At 37.6% G+C, this 20104-nt stretch overlaps 1 protein-coding gene across 2 annotated transcripts in view; it reads left to right on the top strand.

Moving 5' to 3' along the window:
• ZFR (zinc finger RNA binding protein) overlaps window positions 1–15364 on the top strand; it is a 46785-nt gene extending 31421 nt beyond the window's left edge. For both annotated transcript variants that reach the window (XM_058825802.1, XM_058825803.1), the window contains exons 13-20: window positions 96–301; window positions 513–663; window positions 2061–2202; window positions 7087–7184; window positions 8006–8101; window positions 11996–12107; window positions 12203–12300; window positions 12984–15364. In XM_058825802.1, coding sequence (XP_058681785.1) covers window positions 96–301; window positions 513–663; window positions 2061–2202; window positions 7087–7184; window positions 8006–8101; window positions 11996–12107; window positions 12203–12300; window positions 12984–13163 — 1083 coding nt within the window. In that variant the 3' untranslated portion in view covers window positions 13164–15364. The remainder of the gene's footprint in view (window positions 1–95; window positions 302–512; window positions 664–2060; window positions 2203–7086; window positions 7185–8005; window positions 8102–11995; window positions 12108–12202; window positions 12301–12983) is intronic.
• The last annotated feature ends 4740 nt before the right edge of the window (window positions 15365–20104 follow it).

A 20104-nucleotide genomic window follows, 5' to 3' on the forward strand; every position in this document is an offset into this window, starting at 1 on the left:
TTCTTAGCCACATGTTTGGGTTTTGGTCATTTTGTCTCATTTTTGAACTTGGAAGTGTACCCAAGTTTCAGAAGTACGCTTTTTTGTCTGTTCAGCCTATGCGCCGCCCTGACTCTTCTGATGACCGCTATGTGATGACCAAGCATGCTGCTATATATCCAACTGAGGAGGAACTTCAGGCAGTCCAAAAAATTGTTTCTATTACTGAGCGTGCTTTGAAGCTGGTTTCTGACAGCATGACTGATCATGAAAAAAGCAAGAACAAAGAGGGAGATGACAAAAAGGATGGAAGCAAAGACAGGTATTTTTTAAAATTAATTCTTAATAATTTTATTGTTTTTCCTTACCCTGTGATCAGTTTTTCCAGGATCTCATCTCTTTGGGCTTTTATGCAGTACTTTGAAGTCTCAGAAAGATGTGGAACACTGTTTTATTTCACTTTTCTATTTTCAGGATTATTTTTATGATTTTTACATTATTGTTTTAAATGCAACTTTTAATATAATTCACAGAGCCTTGAAAGGCGTTTTACGGGTGGGCGTTTTGGCTAAAGGTTTGCTACTCCGTGGAGACCGAAATGTCAATCTTGTTTTGTTGTGTGCTGAGAAACCCTCCAAGACATTACTCAGTCGTATTGCTGAAAGTCTCCCTAAGCAACTTGCAGTAAGTAGAATTTAGATTTTTGGATCTGAATTTTTGTAAAAGTACTGTGAAAATCTGTCCTCAAGGTAAATGTCTGGAGGACTTGCTGTGCTGCAACATGACATAGCTCAGGTTCAGTTTCTTTCCATTTTCTGAGTGTTTTCGTCTGAATTCAGAGACTGCTGCATGTTCTGCTTCCTCTATATTATGTTCATAAAAGTGTGTGCTCTAGCAGTGTAGTATCAATCACCATTTAATAGATTTCATTTATTTGGGAAATAGAACTGAGCACAGGAAAGAATATTAATCAGTTATCAGTAGCAATAGAGATAATTACACCACATTACCTGTTGCAGCACACCTGCTGCCTCAAGGCCAAAGTTTTCCATTAATGCCAGTATTTTGTATTTGTATCTTGTTTCCTATTTGTATGTGCCCGTGCTTTATAGTTCACAATTAGCCAGCTAAGTCTAGTGTGTGTTTTTTTATAATTTGGACATTTAAAAAAGTAAACATGCAGTCTTAGACCATTCAGTGAAATATAAACCCTTTGTAGTATTTCCACAAAAAAGTGTAAAGTCTCTGCTCTCTGCTGAACAAAGCCTGTCACTGTAGAGTGCTTGTCACAGCAGTAGTATTTCAATGCACTCTAGTAAAATGCTTGACAGAATCACTGGCATGATAGAAGCTTTAGCAGGATCAGATTAATGAGAAAATAGTCTCAAGTTTGCTCTTGTTTGAAGTAACAGAACAGAAGTAAATTTAACAAATGGACATCTGGGTCTGTCTTCATGGAAATGTCCACTTGTCCATGTATGTAGAAGAAGGTCACAGGGGTGCCTACAGTTTCCTTTTGGGGCTATTTAGAATTATTAAATAAAGTTGCAAAAAACAATTCAAAATAAACACTTTGTTAGTTACACTTACATTTCTTCCCTGATGCTTATCTTGCCCTTTTCTCTTAGCATTTTGTGACACCAAAGCACAGGATGTACCTAGCAATACCCATTTGTAACTGTGAGCTTGAAAAATAACCCCTGCATCTTTGCTTTTCAAAGGTTTCTATGTTCTAGTCAGAAACACCCTGCTGACATTTTAATTGGCTCTGATGCTTTTCTTTATCTCAAACACCATGAAGATTCTTGTTACATAATTTATATTAATTTCCTTTCTGGGCAGCTTTTATTTTTATTCTGACTGCTTGGCTCTGTATTTTTATTAATAGTTTGGAAACAATGTGCAAGTCTACATATCTTTATAGTGGGTAGTGTGGTTCTATGACTACACAGGTACCTGTTTCATATAATTATATTGTGTTTCTGTCTTTCTGTTGAAGAAAGAATATGTTGGAATCCTTTTTCTTCCACATACTTTTAATGGCTACATGCTAATAGAAATTTCTGTTTCTCAATATTTAGGTGATAAGTCCAGAGAAATACGATATCAAGTGTGCAATCCCAGAAGCAGCAATAATTTTAAATTCGTGTGTGGAACCCAAAATGCAAGTTACAATCACACTGACATCTCCAGTCATTCGGGAAGAGAACATGAGGGATGGAGGTTGGGAAGTTGTTAAAGATGTTATTTATTTCTCACCTGTTTTTTTATGTTTATCTATTCTGCTTAAGATGGCACTAAGGTCCTGGAAGGCAACATGCTGGCACATGTATTTGATTGATTGAAACTTTGTTTTTCAACAACCAGTCTCAGTAGAGAACAGTTGGTTAAAATAAATACGTATATGATGCTTTTATTTAATTTTTAAAGTTTCTAACTTTATGTCCAACCTCAGCTTTCTGGAAAAGGTACAAGCTTGAGTTTTTTCCCCCTCTTTTAAAATTATGTGGAAAACTAAGTATATTATAGCAAGTGGCTATAAACTGGCTTTCCAAAGCAGTCTTGCCTTAAAGAGAAAGATTGTATGGATTTAGAAAATCAAATCACAGGTTTTTGGGTTTGAACTGGGTCAGTATTTCTATCACTTAGACATTCTAAATAGTGCCACTTAAAATGCACTTTTACAGCACTTTTGATGGTAACAGTGCTTCTAACTTTGAAAGATGATGCGATTTTTTCCAGCTCTCTGAGGTTGCTTTTTGGTCTGGAGTGCTTTTTTGCGTATATTTAGGCTCCTGGTATTACAATCACTCTTTTATCCAACTGGCAAACCCAACTAGTACAATAAGAAATGGCTTTGTCGTTGAGCTGAAGCAGAAGGTGGAGCTCGGGAATCAATTTATGTTTCTGAAGTCCACAGTTTCTCTGGTGCCAGCAGTGTTGCTTTAGGGTCTGTTCTGTAACACTTTCAAAGCTCCAAAAGCTTTTAAGCCAACAAGCATGATTAATGTCTGCAGTACATTGGTTCTTTTTATTTATGGGTCAGATAAAATTAACTTTTGTTTCCTTTTAATCCTGTATTTTCATAGTTGAAAAAGACCATAGCAAACAAGGTTCTGGTGTTTGACAGTGAACCTACAAATAGGAAATCTGAGGCTGTTTTAACACTTCTCATATACAGGTTGAAAGAAATTGTATGTGTGTATGTATACATGTGCTTGTGTATATACGTATTTATATAAGCCACGGAGGTTTTTTTTATATTTCATCTCATCACTACATGTCCTCTAAAACACTTGAGGTTTTTATATTGCATTACTAAGTGTCCTGTAGCTGTGACTAGTGCATTTATAAGCAAGTTATGTTAACAAAGTCATCCTACATAATCAGAAAGAAAAATTTTCAACATGCATTCTGTGGTTTGGATGACTTCCAAAGAGTCTTAGAGAGCTTTTGTTTTAAGCTGTGCATATTATTACTAGCTATAAAGGCTTTGTATGTGTACTGTCAGACCCAACCAATTTTACTTGGTTTTGGACAATCTGAGTGTAACATGACTCTGGGCTGAATCCAACCTTCCATATTATTTAAGTTTATAAAGAATGCATTTTATTATTAAATTAGACTAACCATTTAATGAAATTAACCTTGAACACCATGTTTATTTCTTGATGTACTGTGCAAATGTGCAGTATTGATTCCTGCTACAATACTGAATTTCAGCTAAGTGGTTTCTGGCCCAAAATTCTATGATGCGGACTAAAGATAAAAAAAATTCAAATTCCTACCATCACTTCCCTAAGTTATGCCACCAAAAGGAAACAAATCTGTATTTTTGTCTGACCCACACTTGAGTTAAATTATCTTTGTGAGTTTATTCACTGCTGAATGCAGTACTGCCTCTAGGCAAACAAAATCAAGTTAGATTTCTCTTCAAGACACTGAGCAGTATAAAATGGATGTGCAGAAAAGTTCACTTTTGAAACTGGAGCAAATAGAAGACTGAATTGTCAATTATTGCAGCAAAGAAGTTCCTTATTCCGAAGACTGCTGCATATTTGCTGCAGAGTAACAGTATGTTTTTGTGTTTTTCTTACTGCAGCTTCTCATGCTCTGTGTCTTACATTGGTTTAAAGTTCTCATTTTCCCTAGCCCGCTTGGGGAGCTAGTTCAAGTATTAAGGAAGGCTTTACCGGAAGAACCAGTTGGAGTAAAGATGCAACCTGTGTCTTGCACGTGGAGAAGAATCGTATTTGATGTGTTATTACATAAAAGGCTAAAAAACCCAAAAGTGTGAAATTAAATTGTTAACCGCATAGCTACTGTTCCCTACAGTATTGTGCGTTTGACAGTTGACCAAATCTGATACATTTGAAGAGCTCTAACCCAGCTGTGGAGTCTTCCTTCTGCAAACAAAGTGTACATACTTACAAACACCTCTGTGTGTGCGCGTGTGTCTTTTTTATCCTTAGCTAACAGCCCCGGTCCAAAGCCTTCTAGCAGTGGGACTTGATTCCTGTCAGGGGTTGCTGCCAAGACATCGGAAGGATTTTTGACCAAGGTTTTCTAAAGCTCAGTGTCACACCTGCCATGCTTTACAAAGGAGGGGTTTGGATGCATAGTCCTAGCATCTGCTGTTACTTTGTGTTCGGTTTTTGTTTTTTTTTTCCTTCTGTCTTTGTCTCACTCCTAGAATGAAGCAGTGTTCACACTAGTCTTATAATAGTTGACTGGATAAAATGTACTTTGCATAATAAAACTTACCTAAATTGACATACCTGTTAACTTTTAATGAAGAGGTAGTGTGGACACAGCATGTCTAACTGAAGATTAACCCCTTATGTTTAGGCTAGTAATAAGTTATACAGGGTAAGAATTCATGCCCGTGTTTTGTAAATTAATTCCATTTTTGTCTTAGTTTAGTAGGGTGGTATGTTAGGCATCTGATTTTAGTTACACAGTCTTTAAGGGGTTAATCCTGAAATGTGAAACATATGCAAAAATCCACAGAATAAATATTACAGGAGTTCCCTTGATATATTTTTTCAGTAGTACATGCCTCAGCAACTTCTGACTTTCAAAGTCTTTTTAAGTTCCAAGGGTGTTCTTTTGACAGCTATTAGTAACCCATTTTAGATAAACATTTCCAGCACTAAGATTATTTTCTGTACATTTAAGTTGCAATTCTTGTCAGTAAAACCATTTTACAAGTTGAAGGTTTTCAGAGGTAGAAATTTCCAATTATTTCATGAATTATTGTGCTAAAAGTTTGCACAGTATCACCTATTTGTGTATTAGTTTTAGGAGAAAGTAAATAATTTACTGATTAGGCTATTGGCCCAACAGTATATATTTCCATTTTTTATTTCTCAGCCTTATTTTGCTACTTTCTCCTGTCAGGATGTACTTGTTGTCTCATATATCTGTGTTGTACTCCTTTCATCACTTAGCTTTAGCTGGCACCCCTCTTGTATAGGTTTGGAGGGGATTTTTTTGTTGTTGTTTTTGTTCCGTTTTGGGATTTTTGTTTTGGTTTTTTTTAATCTTTTGTTTTTTAAAAAAATCACTTTAAACATCTTCATTTGCTCTGTAATTGCATTGTTAGGAAAGATTTTCATTTTTCCACTTTAATATATAGTCTGTAAAATGGAATATCTGTGTGAGAAGTTACATATGTTCTTCTCAACTTCACTCCTATGAAGTCTTCACCTTTTTATCCCTGTGCAGAGCAATGGAACTGTCCTATCAAAATGCTCAAATCTGAATGTGGTACTTCACATTAAATTTAGTTACTGTATTGCAAAACTATACCACCATGTTAATTCATGGCCTTTTAGCTCTATATACTAAAGAATACCTAGTATTTTATGTTTGTGGTTTCAGAGCACAATTTCTGCAACATTCCTAAAAGCTTCTTGTTGCAGACATGTTTCATGAGTCTCATTATTTTTTATTTTCTTTTATTCCCTGGCTTAACCTAAATTTAGATCTTGGAGGAGTAAACTGTACTGGTCCAAACAGCCAGCTCCTGTGAAAAGTGTGCCATTGAGTGAGAGCTTTTTATTTCCATCTTATCTGGTGTATCACCAGTTATGCTAGCAACATATGTTATGACTAGCCACCATAGCCATTTTCAGAATGAGTAAAAAATTAACTTCTAACAGTGATCTGATTATATCCATATAGTTTTCAAGTAACTTTATGATACCATTTCACATTGTTTAGTGGTAGTGCTTCCAGTTTTGTTGATTAAACCAATTCTTTGAACTCTTCATTTTTGGTAGCAAAGCAGTTAGCTTGGTAATTAAATTATTTCCTGAACATTTAAATAGGCAATGTCTGCTGTGTTTTTTCCATCTTTCAGACATTTTGCTTTGTTTTTTAGACTACTCCTTTCTTTTCTTTATCTTGGTGAGTCTTACGTAAAGCAGTCCCTTTTCAGATCCTTCCTTACATCCTAAGTGTTGGTGGAACACATATTATGGGCTGAGGACTTTTATTTATACGGGTAAGAGAGAAGGTACTAGAAAACAAGGAACTCCATAATATTGAAGAACATGTCGCATTCCTTTAGTCAGGCTTTTGAAGTAAAATAATTTCAAGTTCCAGGCATGATAAAAATAACCTTATTACTAAACATTTAGTGCTTTTAAGATTTTTTATACTTATTTTTCTAGAATAGGTCCCAAATAACATGTGACAATTAAAATTTAAAAGAAACTAAGTTCAAATGTTTTTTCTTGGCTAAAGTGGATTTTTGTGTTTCTTCTGTCTTGTGTTCTCTGTGCTGGTGCACTGTGTCCAACCATCCTTCCTTCAGTATTTAATTTTAGGAGATATGTGTTTTTCCAGTGTTAGCTGAGCATTGCATAATCAGCAATGCAATTGAAAATAACTTAAGAGCTGAAGTGCATTATGCTCTTGATCTTTCTACTGGGTCGATGCCCTAATCCTAATTGAGCAGCTACTGCTGAACATCTACATTACTCATTCAAGGGTTGAAACTTCAAATGGCATGTGTGACATTGAAGCTATTTAAGGAAGTGTCTTGCTCACCTGGTCAAACACCCATTCCTCACTGCATTTTGCCAATTCAATCCATTTTAGATGTAACCTCGGGTATGGTGAAAGACCCACCGGACGTCTTGGACAGGCAAAAATGCCTTGACGCTCTGGCTGCTCTACGCCACGCTAAGTGGTTCCAGGTTCGGAACATCATTTTACTTTCTTCTTGTAGCCTTATGAGAGATTAGTTCAGTTGCAATATGAATGTTTAACTGTGTGAAAACACTCAGCGTTGTTCATGCTAATAATACTTAATATTTCTCTGGTCCCTAAATTTAACTGTAGAAGGTTGAGTATGGAGGAGCTGCTTTATGCAGTTATTGCTCATTTGACGCCATTTTTTTTTCCGGTCATTGAGAAGGCGATGTTGAAAGCTTGACTCGCTTGGGGTGATCATATGTTGTATATTTGTTATATATTCCATAAGGCTGCAGAGTAACTTCGCTTTAAATAATGGAATATGTGTTTAAAGCTTTGTGTTTAGATTTAAGCCTTTTTTTTCTATTTCTTTTAAGTGCATTAAGTGTAGGGAATGAAAGGTGAGAAGCAACTGTTTGGTTTAGTGACTTTGCATTCTGGCAAAGGCACAATAAAGAAACCAAACAGATTCCCTTGACCTTTCAGTCTCTATACGTATTTCTTAGTTCTTTACTATATCCTTTTTATTGCTAATATAGAAAGATACTGTATTTATTGTTTCAAATGAACATAGGTCAAAGTGTATAGGGGATCAAGAAACGTTATTCTTGTATAACCTGTGCACTTTGACTTCTGCCACCTTAAATTACTAACCCTGTATAAAATACTGCTGTAAATGGCAGCTCACGGAATAAAGTTGTAGAATGATTTGTTTCAATCTTGTATCTGAGCTTCCATTGAACAGTGGTGTTTTAGTCTTTCAACAAGTCCTGTTTGCTATGGGTGCAGGGGTTAATTAATTGGATTTTGTATTGCTCTCAAGGCTAGAGCTAATGGTCTGCAGTCCTGTGTGATTATCATACGTATTCTTCGTGACCTCTGTCAGCGGGTTCCTACTTGGTCTGATTTTCCAAGCTGGGTAAGTAATGGGTTTTTTTTAATGAGTCTTCTTAATAAATATGCTTCTACAAGGAAATTATAGGGAAGTATACAGTTTTTACAATTAATACAATTTTTAAATTCAGACTTTTTCAACATATAATGTAGGATTTTGTTTGGGATTTTGAGGTCTTTTTTGGCTAACAAATACTCCAGATTCCCTCTTAAAATACAGTTTCTGAGGTTTTTTCATCTGTAGCTAGAAGTTATTATTTTTTCCAAAATAAATTTTCTTGTCCTTTTCTATTCTTTGTAGGTAGATTAATATTCTAGGTTTTAGCATTTTTTTCCTTTACTCTGTATAAAAGTATTTCTAACCACCTATTCTGAATTGCTTGGAGTTTGCTGAAACTTACCTAAAATAATGTCAGTTGTGCCCAAATAGTTCTGTGATAACAGAAAGAACTAAAAAAAAATCACAATAATTCTTATGATTATTATATCCCTTTCACAAGGTGCAGTACCACAGTACTTCAGTACAGCTTGTGGTTGTGTCATCATCATACTTTAGTCAGTGTCACTTAAATCTCTGGGTTGTGTCAGGTCACCTTTCTTAATTCAGTTGAGTGTTCTTGGAGCATTCCTTTTGCACTGACTGCCTTACAAAAGCTCCAAATATTAAATGATATATAAGCTGTGGATTGGACAAAGTTAGTCTGAAGCAAATACCTGAAGCATATCATGTGGAAGTAAACCTAGCTCTGACTGTTGTGTTTTGCAGACCAAATCCAGTTGTACTGTGCTGCTTCCTTCTCAGTTTTGACAGGAAGAGCACTAACATTGTTTTGAGCAGTTGACTTCATTTAGATGAGAAATGTTTTACAGTTCCACTAAGTTTACAGACAGTTTTATTAAATTACTTCTGATAATAATTATTGCTTCTGGAAAGGAAGTGGAGCAGTAACGTCTGTGTTTTTTTAAATATTTAAAGGGAAAAAACTAGTGCTAGTTTCAGTACTAGTACATTTCATGAAAAGAAATAAATACAAATACAAATACATAAACAAATACAGCTTGAAAGATGCTAAAAAGTGCTCTCTTAATATCAGTATGATACTGAGTTGCCAGAGAATGAACCTTGGCATACTTTCAGAAAAGTATCCTTACAACTACTGTAACACAAAGCAAGGACATGTGTGAAGAGCGAAGAATGTGGCTTTTTAATTCTCACATTATGTGTTCCAAGGCACATCCAGAAGAGAGGAGAGATGTGCAGTAGTGTGTCAAACCTTGCTGCATCTCAGTTCTCTCCAAGAATGATTCCCGATTTGTTCCTGGTACCTGATGCGTTCTCAGTGAGATGGATCAGCACTGAACTGGTGTCAGCTGTTCTTTTGGCCAGTAGGAAAAGTCTTACTGATAAAAAGCAATGACAAAATGAAAGTGGTAATTTCAGTCAGTACAGATGGAATTTCATAGATTGGAGTAGTACAGATTTCTGGATTCTCCTACCCTCTATACTAGAAAACTTACAAACAAAAGAGATGACAGAGCTTTTTTGAAAAAAAATAAGTAGTTGTAAAAATAGAAGTTAATGGGAAGCCTGAATGTTCACAGTATTAGTTTTTCATGTGGCTCAAAGTGAAAACTAAATTAGAAGAATTTTGTCGGGTTCCTACACATTATTAAAATTTGAAATCCAGCCTTTTGTCCACCTAAACACCAGGACATCATAATTCACATTTTCCTAGGAGTGTGTTATAGACCTCAGTGTATTATATGAGGATCCAAAAGAACTAGGTTTTTATAAATGCAAATCCAAGATCTGCTTTTTTCTTCTCTACTGCTGCACTTGAAAATATCTAAATCACTGTTGCCAAATCCTGACTGATACAGCGGGAGGATGGAACTAATTGAGCAATTCAATTCAATAATTGAAATCTGTCACTTAAATGGAGCTAAAATAGAAAGGAATGGGCACCCTTAGTGATGAGTACTGCCTGTAGTTACTTGCATACATCAGAATAAATATTTATACCTTGAAAGGAAGAACAAAAGATAGCTTTTGAACAACTGTAGATGTGGTGAGGAGGACAACGACCAAATAACAAGTGCCTCCAAAAAACCCACCAAAAACCATTGTTTGATAATAAACTTGCAGTTTAAAAGCCTTAAACCTTTAAAGAGGTAGCAGTGAAATACTTATCTAATTCTGGGAAAGCGATCTAAGAGAATTTAGTCCTTTTTTTACAAATACTTTTATAGGTTCTTCTGTAAAAAAATAGTGTATAATAAAAGTGAATTAAAAAATATTCACAGAAAAAAACCACCAGTACTTAAAACACAGCTAATTATTTAAGCCATTTTAACTAACATCAAATAATGTATACATTTCAGAAAATATATTATCACAGAGTTTTTTTACACTTGTTTAACATCTGAGTTAGTGTTGGTTGATAACCAGGAGAAAAATTGCTGTGACCTTCAGTCTTGCTACTGAAGGACTAGTGAGGATATTAAGCATTTTAAGAACATTAAATTTTTGATTTTATAAGTTTCTGTACTCTTGTATAAAAAACTATTTCTATTTCTCGATAGCATCCTGTTTCATTAGGTATACTGTGTATTGTATTCATGTGGCTGACAGAATCAAGTGTCCCAGAGTGTTTCATACTCTCAAAAATGGCTGGACAAGTTGTCTGCCTGTATATGGATTGTATAAACTTCCACAAAATTATTGAACAACTTGTGATGGGAAGAAGCCCATCACAGAATCACTGAATTGTTCAGGTTGGAAAAGAGCTTGAAGATCATAAAGTCCAATTGTTAACCTAGCACCACTAAACCATGTCCTTAGTTGCAATATCCACATGTTTTGTGAACACTTCCAGGGATAGTAACTCTGTCAACTTCCTGGGCACTCTGTTCCAAGCTTTACAACCCTTTCAGTCAAATTTTTTTTCCCAATATCTATTCTAAACCTTGCCTGATGCAACTTAAGGCCATTTCCTCTTGTCCCATCACCAATTACATGGGAGAAGAGACGAACCCCTACCTGTCTACACCCTCCTCTCAGGTAGTTATACAGAACAGTAAGGTCACCCCCGAGCCTCCTTTTCTCCAGGTTAAACACCCCCAGCACCCTCAGCAGTTCTTTGTGCTCTATATCCTTCCCCACCTCTGTTCCCCTTCTCTGGACATGCTTCACCACCTCAGTCTCTTTCTTGTGAGGAGACCAAAACTGAACACAGGATTCAAGATGGCCCTCACCACCTCAAGATGTGGCCCTCACCAGTGCCCAGCACAGGACAATCACTGCTCTGGTCCTGCTGGCCACATCATTGCTGATACATTCAGGATGTCTTTGGCCTTCTTGGCCACCTGGGCACACGCTGGCTCATGTTCAGCCACTGTTGACCAGCACCCCCAGGGCCTTTCCCACTGGGCAGCTTTCCAGCCACCCTGTCCCAGCCTGGAGCTGCAGGGAGCTCTTGTGACCCAAGGGCAGGACCCAGCACCTGGCCTGGCTGAGCCTCACACAACTGGCCTCAGCCCATGGATCCAGGCTGTGCAGATCCCTCTGCAGAGCCTTCCTGCCTTCCAGAGGATCAGCACTCCCACCCAGCTTGGTGCCACCTGTGAACTGCCTGAGGCTGTTCTCGATTCCCTCATCCAGATCACGAATAAACAGGACTGGGCCCAACACTGAGCCCTGGAGGACACCACTAGTGACCAGCTGCCAGTATCAGTGCTCACTGTTAATCTGGCACCACCTTTATAACATAACTGGGGTTTCTTTCTATTTTAATTGAGTGTTCTACAGTGTGTAATGTTCTTCAAAATTCAAGAATCAAAATTGTCTACTGAGGAGCAGTAGAAGCTTTATTCTTAGTCCATCTTCCAATTTGGCTGAATCCTTCCGTTGTTGATCTAGGCTATGGAGTTGCTTGTGGAAAAAGCAATTAGCAGCGCGACTGGACCACAGAGTCCTGGGGATGCACTGAGGAGAGTTTTTGAGTGTATATCTTCAGGAATCATCCTTAAAGGCAAGTTGCCTTTTATGTATACTTACACTTAACTAATCTGTAATCTTGCTTGTAATTAGGTAAAGATGTGCTATTAATTAGCCTGATTATTGTAGGTGGTCCTGGCCTTTTGGACCCTTGTGAAAAGGATCCTTTTGATACACTTGCTGTAATGACAGATCAGCAACGAGAGGATATTACTTCAAGTGCACAGGTAAGGGAATGTAGGTGTGAAATAACTAAATTTGAGGGATGGTTTTGTTTAGGTTCTGGTTTTTTTTAATGGAGCTTTATATTGGATGTGAATTTTGTTTTCTCAGAATGTAATCATATCTTACCAATCTTAAGCTAGGCATTGAACATACCACAGCATAGGAGGTTCACAGTGTTCATTATTGAAATAAATCTATTTTCCAAAAAAATTTGTAGCATTGTCATCTATATATATAGATCTAGATCTGTAAACAGGCTTATTCTACAGCACTATGTTACTAGATTGGAAATTTTCTGAGTACATCTGTAAGGTTTATATGACAGTAATGACCATTTGTGCTTGCAGTTTAAGAGGTTACTGCCTCTGCCTCTTCATTTGATCCTTTTGTTAATGGTTCCTGATAATGTGTCACCTAACATGACATGTGACAAGCCTTGGCTGCTTCAGTGCAAGCCCAGAAGCCCAAGCACATGCACATTAAGCTAAGTTGCTGCACTTATAGAAGCAGCAAATGTGACATAGACATTTTATTGTGTTGACTTTGTTGGGAGAAAGAAAGTTGGGATAATTAGAGCTACGGGTAATACCACAAATCCCTGATGTTCTTCCCTACTTGTTTTACAAAGTACTCAAAGTGGACATTTGTTTGTAACACGAGTAACTTTTCCTTACCGTTTTTCTAGTTTGCGCTGAGGCTCCTTGCATTCCGTCAGATACACAAAGTTCTAGGAATGGATCCGTTACCACAGATGAATCAACGCTTCAACATCCATAATAATCGTAAAAGGAGAAGGGACAGTGATGGGGTTGATGGGTTTGAAGCAGAGGGAAAGAAGGACAAAAAAGATTATGATAACTTTTAAAAATGTTTGTTATCACTGCTAATATTGATGGTAATGAAAAGTCCATTTGTTGCCTTGCTTTTACTTCATTCATAATAATGTCTGTTTAAAACATCCAAAACCAGCTTCTGAATTAGATTTGAAAGAGAACAACCTAGTTCTTCTGTGAGAGTCTGAATATTTTAATTGGATGTACTGTACCAGACAAATTATGGATGGAAAGACTGCAAATGGAAACTTGTTATAGGAAAAAACAGTTTTCCCTCATAGCATTTTCTTTAAATGTGTTGCTAATTTTAGTATCTTTACTTCATTTTTTTTTGTCTTTTTTTATTAACAAGTGCATTGTCTTCCTATCTTGTCTGTATTTAATGCAGCATTTGTGCTTCTGTTGCTATGTGTATTTTGACCTTTTATTTAGAAGTATTTTTGTTTGCCTTTGACACTAGTTGTATGAGTTACTTTGTGTTAGGTGGTAGAACTGTTCCCCTCCCAATTACTATTTTACAGAAGGTTTTTTTTCTTTTTTTGTAAAGTGAGACTGCAGGATCATGTTTTTTTCTAAATGTGAAGGGGTTACAACACATAATTGTCCTGCCATTTGACTGCTCAGAATTAAATGTTTTTGCCAATCTTGTGGCATTTGTCTCCTTAGTGTGATATAACAATGTAATTAAGATAAATTTGTGTTAATCTAATCGAGTTTGCTGTTAGTTGTGCATTAGCAGTATAAAAGCTAATATATACAGTATGGTCTTGCAACAGTTTTAAAGCCGCTGCATAATTGATCAAAGATTTGCATGATGGTTTGTTGTTTTTTTTTTTTTATAGAAGGGCTTTTAAAACTATTACCTTAGGTTAAATGCATAGGTCTTTGTATGATTGACTTCGTGACATAGCAAGGCCAAAAAATAACTTTCTGAATTTCTTTTCTCAACAAGCAAAGGTGGGCATTTTCCATTTAGACAAAGTTAGTCATTCTTTTCAGTCAGCTTTGTCAATATGGTAGTAATGCCTCTCAGCCCTTGAAATAAATGTTTGTCATATCAGTGCCTGTGAGGTTATTCCTTATATCTGTTCCTGTATAAACTTTCTGTGACTTTTTTCAATAATTCAAGTTTTAAAAGTGAAGTATTACTCAAAAAGTGATGGTTATCAAAGAAAAAAAACAGAAAATTATTTGCTGTGGCCATAGTGTATGCTTATGTCTCTTTCAAAAATCTAAATATAGCAGTGGTGTAAGTAAAGTTACATCATACTGTTGATGTATGCTCTGGTACACAGGTGTGATTTGTTGTCACAGCACTACAGTGGAATACACAAATAAAAGTTAAAATTTATTAAACTACTAAAATCCATTACACACTGGAAGCAGAAGTTTCACTTACTCTGTTAAATGTGGATTATGCTTCATTGCAAACCCATAAAATACAGATTAACATAGACTTACATTCCGGTAGCTACTTTATCGATGGCTGTAGGAGAGTATCACATGTGACAAAGATAATTTGTTATTTCTGATACCATTTACTAAGAAAAGCCCAACTTCTGTTCCATTTCAAGGTCGAATTTGTCTTTGACCTTTTTAATAAGCAACTGTTGGAGCAGGGGGGATGTTTCTGTTCCCAGCATCTACTGCTAACCAGTGTGGGCCTATGGAATAAAAATACAATATTTTAGAAAAATAGAGGGAATCTAAAGTTTTTAAAAGAAAAACGCTTAATGATAGTGTTCTGTGAGCATCAGAGTGCAATTTTCAAGGGAGTGATTATAAGGGGTTAGCATACGAAAGTAAAGCTTTCTCATTGTAGGAAAGCTTTCTAAATAATTAGAAATACAAAAAGCAGAAATGCTTTGAAGTTACTTTAAAAAAATTACTCTCATTTCGTTGTCCAGCCTTCATGCATAGCTCCAAGCATATGCTTGTTCTAGGGGATATCTTGCTGCCATCGTGTCTAGTTAGCCATTACTATTTATTTTGAATGCTACAGGTGCTATTCATGTGGCTAGTTCAACTCCATACCAAAGTTTCTTTACTCATAAGGCAAACTTGTCTATTCAGGAATGTGACCCTAAAACATAGGATTAAAAAGGTCAAAGATGTATTTTAGATTTTCTGTATTTTTGTTCTACTGGCTTTTAGCTCCTAACCAGTTTCTGGATCTTTTGAAATATTGTATACTTAAAGTGATTCCACATTAAATATGAAGCTGTGACCATGATTTTTGTGCTGTGTCGTGAAAGGTGAATTTGCAGTTTGTTTCTGGTGTTCCTGTCCATTTTAATGGATAACTTCTGACTCTTGTTAACAAATCTAAGAATGTAAAATCAAGATTTTCAAACGTATAGAGCTAGCTTTGACTTAAATACTACACTGTGCACGTAGGAAGGTAAAACTGACTAAATAAGTATTTTAATATCCTGTGTTTTGGTAATGCTAGCAGTTTACTAATAAGCACTTTTTTTATTCATTTTTTATTCAGCAGTGCTGTTTGTTAAATCCCACAATCACAAACACTGTAGTCCTCATTCACAAAAGGGAAATGTACACAGAGCCATGCTCACCTAAGAGGAACAGTTTATGAACATGTGAGCTGTTCTGTTTTAAAGCTTTCTCTTACTTTGACTTGTCTTCCTAGTTCATAAATGCATCCTGTCTGTGAGCAGTGTGGTTTCACATGGATGGTGTGCTTAAAGGCACTGCTAGAAGTTAAAGTCTATTAGACATAGTCCATTGACTTCTTGCCCTTTTATGAAATTCTAGATGAACACTTAAACTTACAGAACTATTGAATATGATGGGTTCATTTGAAGCTTCTATTTTTAGACCTTTTAGTACTTAAAATTGTTCTGCCTAGAAAACTACTAACAGTTGGAATCAACTTTAAATATTCCTGCAACAATTCGTATGCATGTTTAACATTCTTGTTGCTGGTTGAATATCTGCTGATAATTAGTCTGTTAAGTAATCACACAATGCCGAATTCATTTCTTTATTAAGCAATTAAGACTTGTTTGGACCAACTAAGCAGATTTGAATAGCATAACGGTGAATTTGAGTAACGGTGGAGAGTAGACACAGTTAGCAATGGTTTCTTCCATGTATAGTTCAATTTTACAAAGTATAGTGATAGAATCAACAAAAACATCTTTTTTCCTTCAATTTTTTTTTTTTTTAATTTTTAAGCTGTAAGCCAAAGAGCCTTCTAGCAAAAAAGGCTAGCAAATTAATTTTCTTCTGCGAGATTCTTTTATAGGTCTTCTCAGAAGATCTTTTTATCCTTCGTTTTGATATTTCTCAGACTTCCAAAATGAAACAATTAGCTGGTCTTTTTGGGGAAGGAAAAGAAAAATCCAAGGGGTTTTATCTATAGACTTACTACAGCAGTTTTGATTTATATCCAAATAAAAATCAGACTTCATTCTGTAAATATCTGTAAATGTGTATTCTTACATTTTGTTCCACTTTTTTCACTTGCATTATGGAAGTCTGAGAGAAGCTTGCCGTTGTTTATTGAACTTTGATTGTTTACAATTTGTATTTTAAGAAACGCTGCCCTAATAATACTCGACAAGTGTCCAATTGCTACCAAGGGCAAAAGTTACTGTTTTTCAGGGACTGGCAGCTCTTGCTGGGGATCTTGACTCTGCACAATGCACACCTTCCCACATATCATGGTTCTTATATACCTGTGTTAGTAAGGGTCATCATTTAGATACATCTTCTGTTTTCTTAGCCTGTTCTAGAAAGCCATGGCCACCAGTATTTATTGCAGGGTAGTTCTAAGCCTACCAGCTTGCAGAGGCTCAGCCATTAGCTTAAGTACTTTCACGTATATTCTGCATCAGTCCTGTTTGAGGTTGATACCCTGAATCACAATAAACATAGAATAGGATCAAGAAAACTTTGTGGATTTTTTAAGTTTCCTGTGCTTAAAAATTTAAGACTGCAGAATGGAGTAGCTGACCAAGAGAAAATAAATGGCTTTCCACAGTAAAAATGTTACTTTAACATTAAAACTGAGACAAAAGGCCTCTTGATTCACACAAGAATCACAAACCTTGCTCCTTATGTAACCTCTTTCCTTTTCTGCATGCTGTATTGTGTTTGTATCAGTACTATGCATATATGATCAGACTATGTAAGACAGCACAGACTCCACTTCTGGCACACATTTAAGTTTGCCAGTAATTTTCTGGTTATACAAGTTATTGAACAATATGAGAGAGATGGCGGTGCCTGAATACAGGAGTTTACTGTCATGTTTTACATGCTCCTGGGGTATGTGCTTCTCCAAAAGGGGATGGGTTTCTCAGAGGTGCAGGCCCACAGGTGCCAGTCCCACATGGATACCTCAGTATGGTTTAAGATGTCAAGAATGTCACTGCTTAGGTAACTACTTCATATTTTCCTGAGAGAAAAGCATGCTACATTTAAGAACTGGAGCCAGAGTGATCCAGGATGTTGCCAGTTATAGTCATGTGAAACTGCAATATCAGGAAAGTGGAATAATCATTGTGGTAGCAGCAGTAGAGCATGCTTGTCACAAGAAAAGCTTCTGTGATTATTAAATGCTATCTCAGTTTCTACCAATAACTTCAATAATTTATTTTATTTGTAAGTGGAAAGCAAATAAAATACAACAGAACAGACTCTTCCAGTTGGAAGGGACCGACCTACAGTTATTGTCCAGTCACCTGTCTGCCCACTTCAGGGCTGGCCAAGTTCCAGCACGTTGCTAAGGGCACTTGTGCCTTGGAGCAGTGACAGACTGGGGCTTTTCTAGGAAGCTGTTCCAGTGCTTGACCACCGTCTCTTTATAGAAATGCCTCTTGAGGGCCAGTCAAAAACTCTCCTGGTGCAGCCGTGAGCCACTCCCTCATGTCCTGTCCCTGGATTACAGGGAGGAGAGCTCAGCAGCTGGCGGTGCCCTTCCCCTCTTCAGGAAGCTGCAGAGAGCACTGGGGTCACCCTTCAGCCAGCCTCCCTTTCTCCCAACTGGACAAGCCCAAATTCCTCAGCTGCTGCTCACAGGAAGTTCCTTCCAGCCCTCCCACCAGCTTTGTTTTCCTCCTCGGGACACTTTCAAAGACCTTCCCCTTCTCGTCCACCTGCAGGGCCCAGGTTGAAGCTGCCCCAAGGCTGAGCCCAGCGGGACCATCCCCTCTCTGGGCCGGCTGTGCCGTGCTCGGTGCTCTGGGATGGGGTTTGTGCTCGGTGCTCTGGGATGGGGTTTGTGCTCGGTGCTCTGGGATGGGGTTTGTGCTTGTGCTCGGTGCTTTGGGATGGGGTTTGTTGTCCTTGGGGCTGCCTGGGCACTGCTGAGCCACACTGAGCCCAGCACCAGCCAGTCCCACCTCCCTCTGCAGCTGTCCAGCCACTCCTCTCCCACTTTGTACCTGTGCCTACCATTACCCCATCCCAGGTGCAGAATCCCACATTTGAATTTGGTAAATTTCACTCCATTAGAAAATCGGAGGGGGGGGGGGGCGGGGCGCGGGGGCGGGCCTGGGAAAAAAGCAAACACAAAAAAACCCCAAGAGAAATGGTAAGTGAAAGAACAGAACTAATTAAATGGCTCCAACTCAAGAAATAAGATGGGGAAGGCCATTAGAGAGCTATAAATCAAAGGTAAAATAAAAAGGAAAAAAAATTACATCAATACTTATCAACAGTCAACTCCAGAAACAATGTGGGAAATCAAAGAGAACGGCTCTGTTTCAGCAGAAAGGAGACAGTGCACAATTGGCCACTCAAGGAGCAACTGCAACACTCCACAAAAACACAGAAAAAAGAAGTTCCCAGGTCACTGAGGACTTTAAGACCAAAATGTTTTAGGTCAGTGGAACTGAGGTGTTAAAATACTTTACATGTCATGTACAGCAAGTGTGCTGTGGGAAAGGTGAAGGAAAACTACAGAATTGTCACTGACTTTTCATGCATCTCTTCTGCTTCACAGACAGAAATACATCTGGAGTACGTGCCTTGTTCCCTTGCATGTGAATGGAGAGTGTTACAGTGTCTGAGGACACTTCCCCAGACACGTGGAAACCTAAATGAATGCTCCACAGCCAAAAAGAAAAGTGCAGTTTTATGCAGCAAATCCACAGGGCTGTGTTTGAAGTGTCCCTGTGCGCTTCCAGCAGCAGAGAGCGCTGTGCCCTCAGCAGCAGCTCCCCCTGGAAAACCAGAGTTCATTCTCACCTTCCCGTAACAAGCACCAAGAGAAAACTGTGATGTTTCAGCTATTACGGCGTTCCTATCTATTGCCAAAGAATGCATTTTAAAACAATTTCAAAATAATTTTTTAACTATGTACCAAAGTTATCATGGCAGCAAAACCCCAAATAAAATCTAATGAATTATAAGACAGCAGTGGCTAGAAACAGAGCCAGGACTATCTTGTGAATAAATTAGAAGTAAATACTTTAGGGGTGTGAAGAAATTACACAAATCAGAGTAGGCACAGCAGAAGGAAGAAGAGAGTTTCAATTCTGAGTCACTGAGGACTGCATAGGAATTCTGCAAGGTAAGGATTCCCACTGAGGAAGGCAAGCTGAGAGCGAGGTTATAAAGGAAGAGTAGATAAAATGTGTGTCAAAGACTGTATCTGGCAAATCATTGACAGCAGGAGGAGAGGGGCATTTCAGATAAAAATCTTGTGTGAGAGGGTAGTGTGTGGTTTTGCTTTCTTGTACCCATTTCTTAAGAAATTTCTTGCAGCTGCTGCCAGGGGTGATTTCAGGGCAATAGATTCAGGATAAGCATTCCTGATACGACAGTGGTAGATCATAAATCAGGATTCTGGATGCTTTAGCTAATGTCCCCAGCAAGTTCTCCAGCATACCCAAAGGCATAAGATGAGTCCATTTACATGCTGTGGGATGAGTTCAGAGCTCCAGTTACAGGAGTAGCCAGGGCTGAAGTGCTTCCCAAGAAGCAGTGATGAGTTCAGAGAACA

The sequence above is a fragment of the Poecile atricapillus genome, chromosome Z (genome assembly GCF_030490865.1).
Source record: "Poecile atricapillus isolate bPoeAtr1 chromosome Z, bPoeAtr1.hap1, whole genome shotgun sequence".
Taxonomy (NCBI): Eukaryota; Metazoa; Chordata; class Aves; order Passeriformes; family Paridae; genus Poecile; species Poecile atricapillus.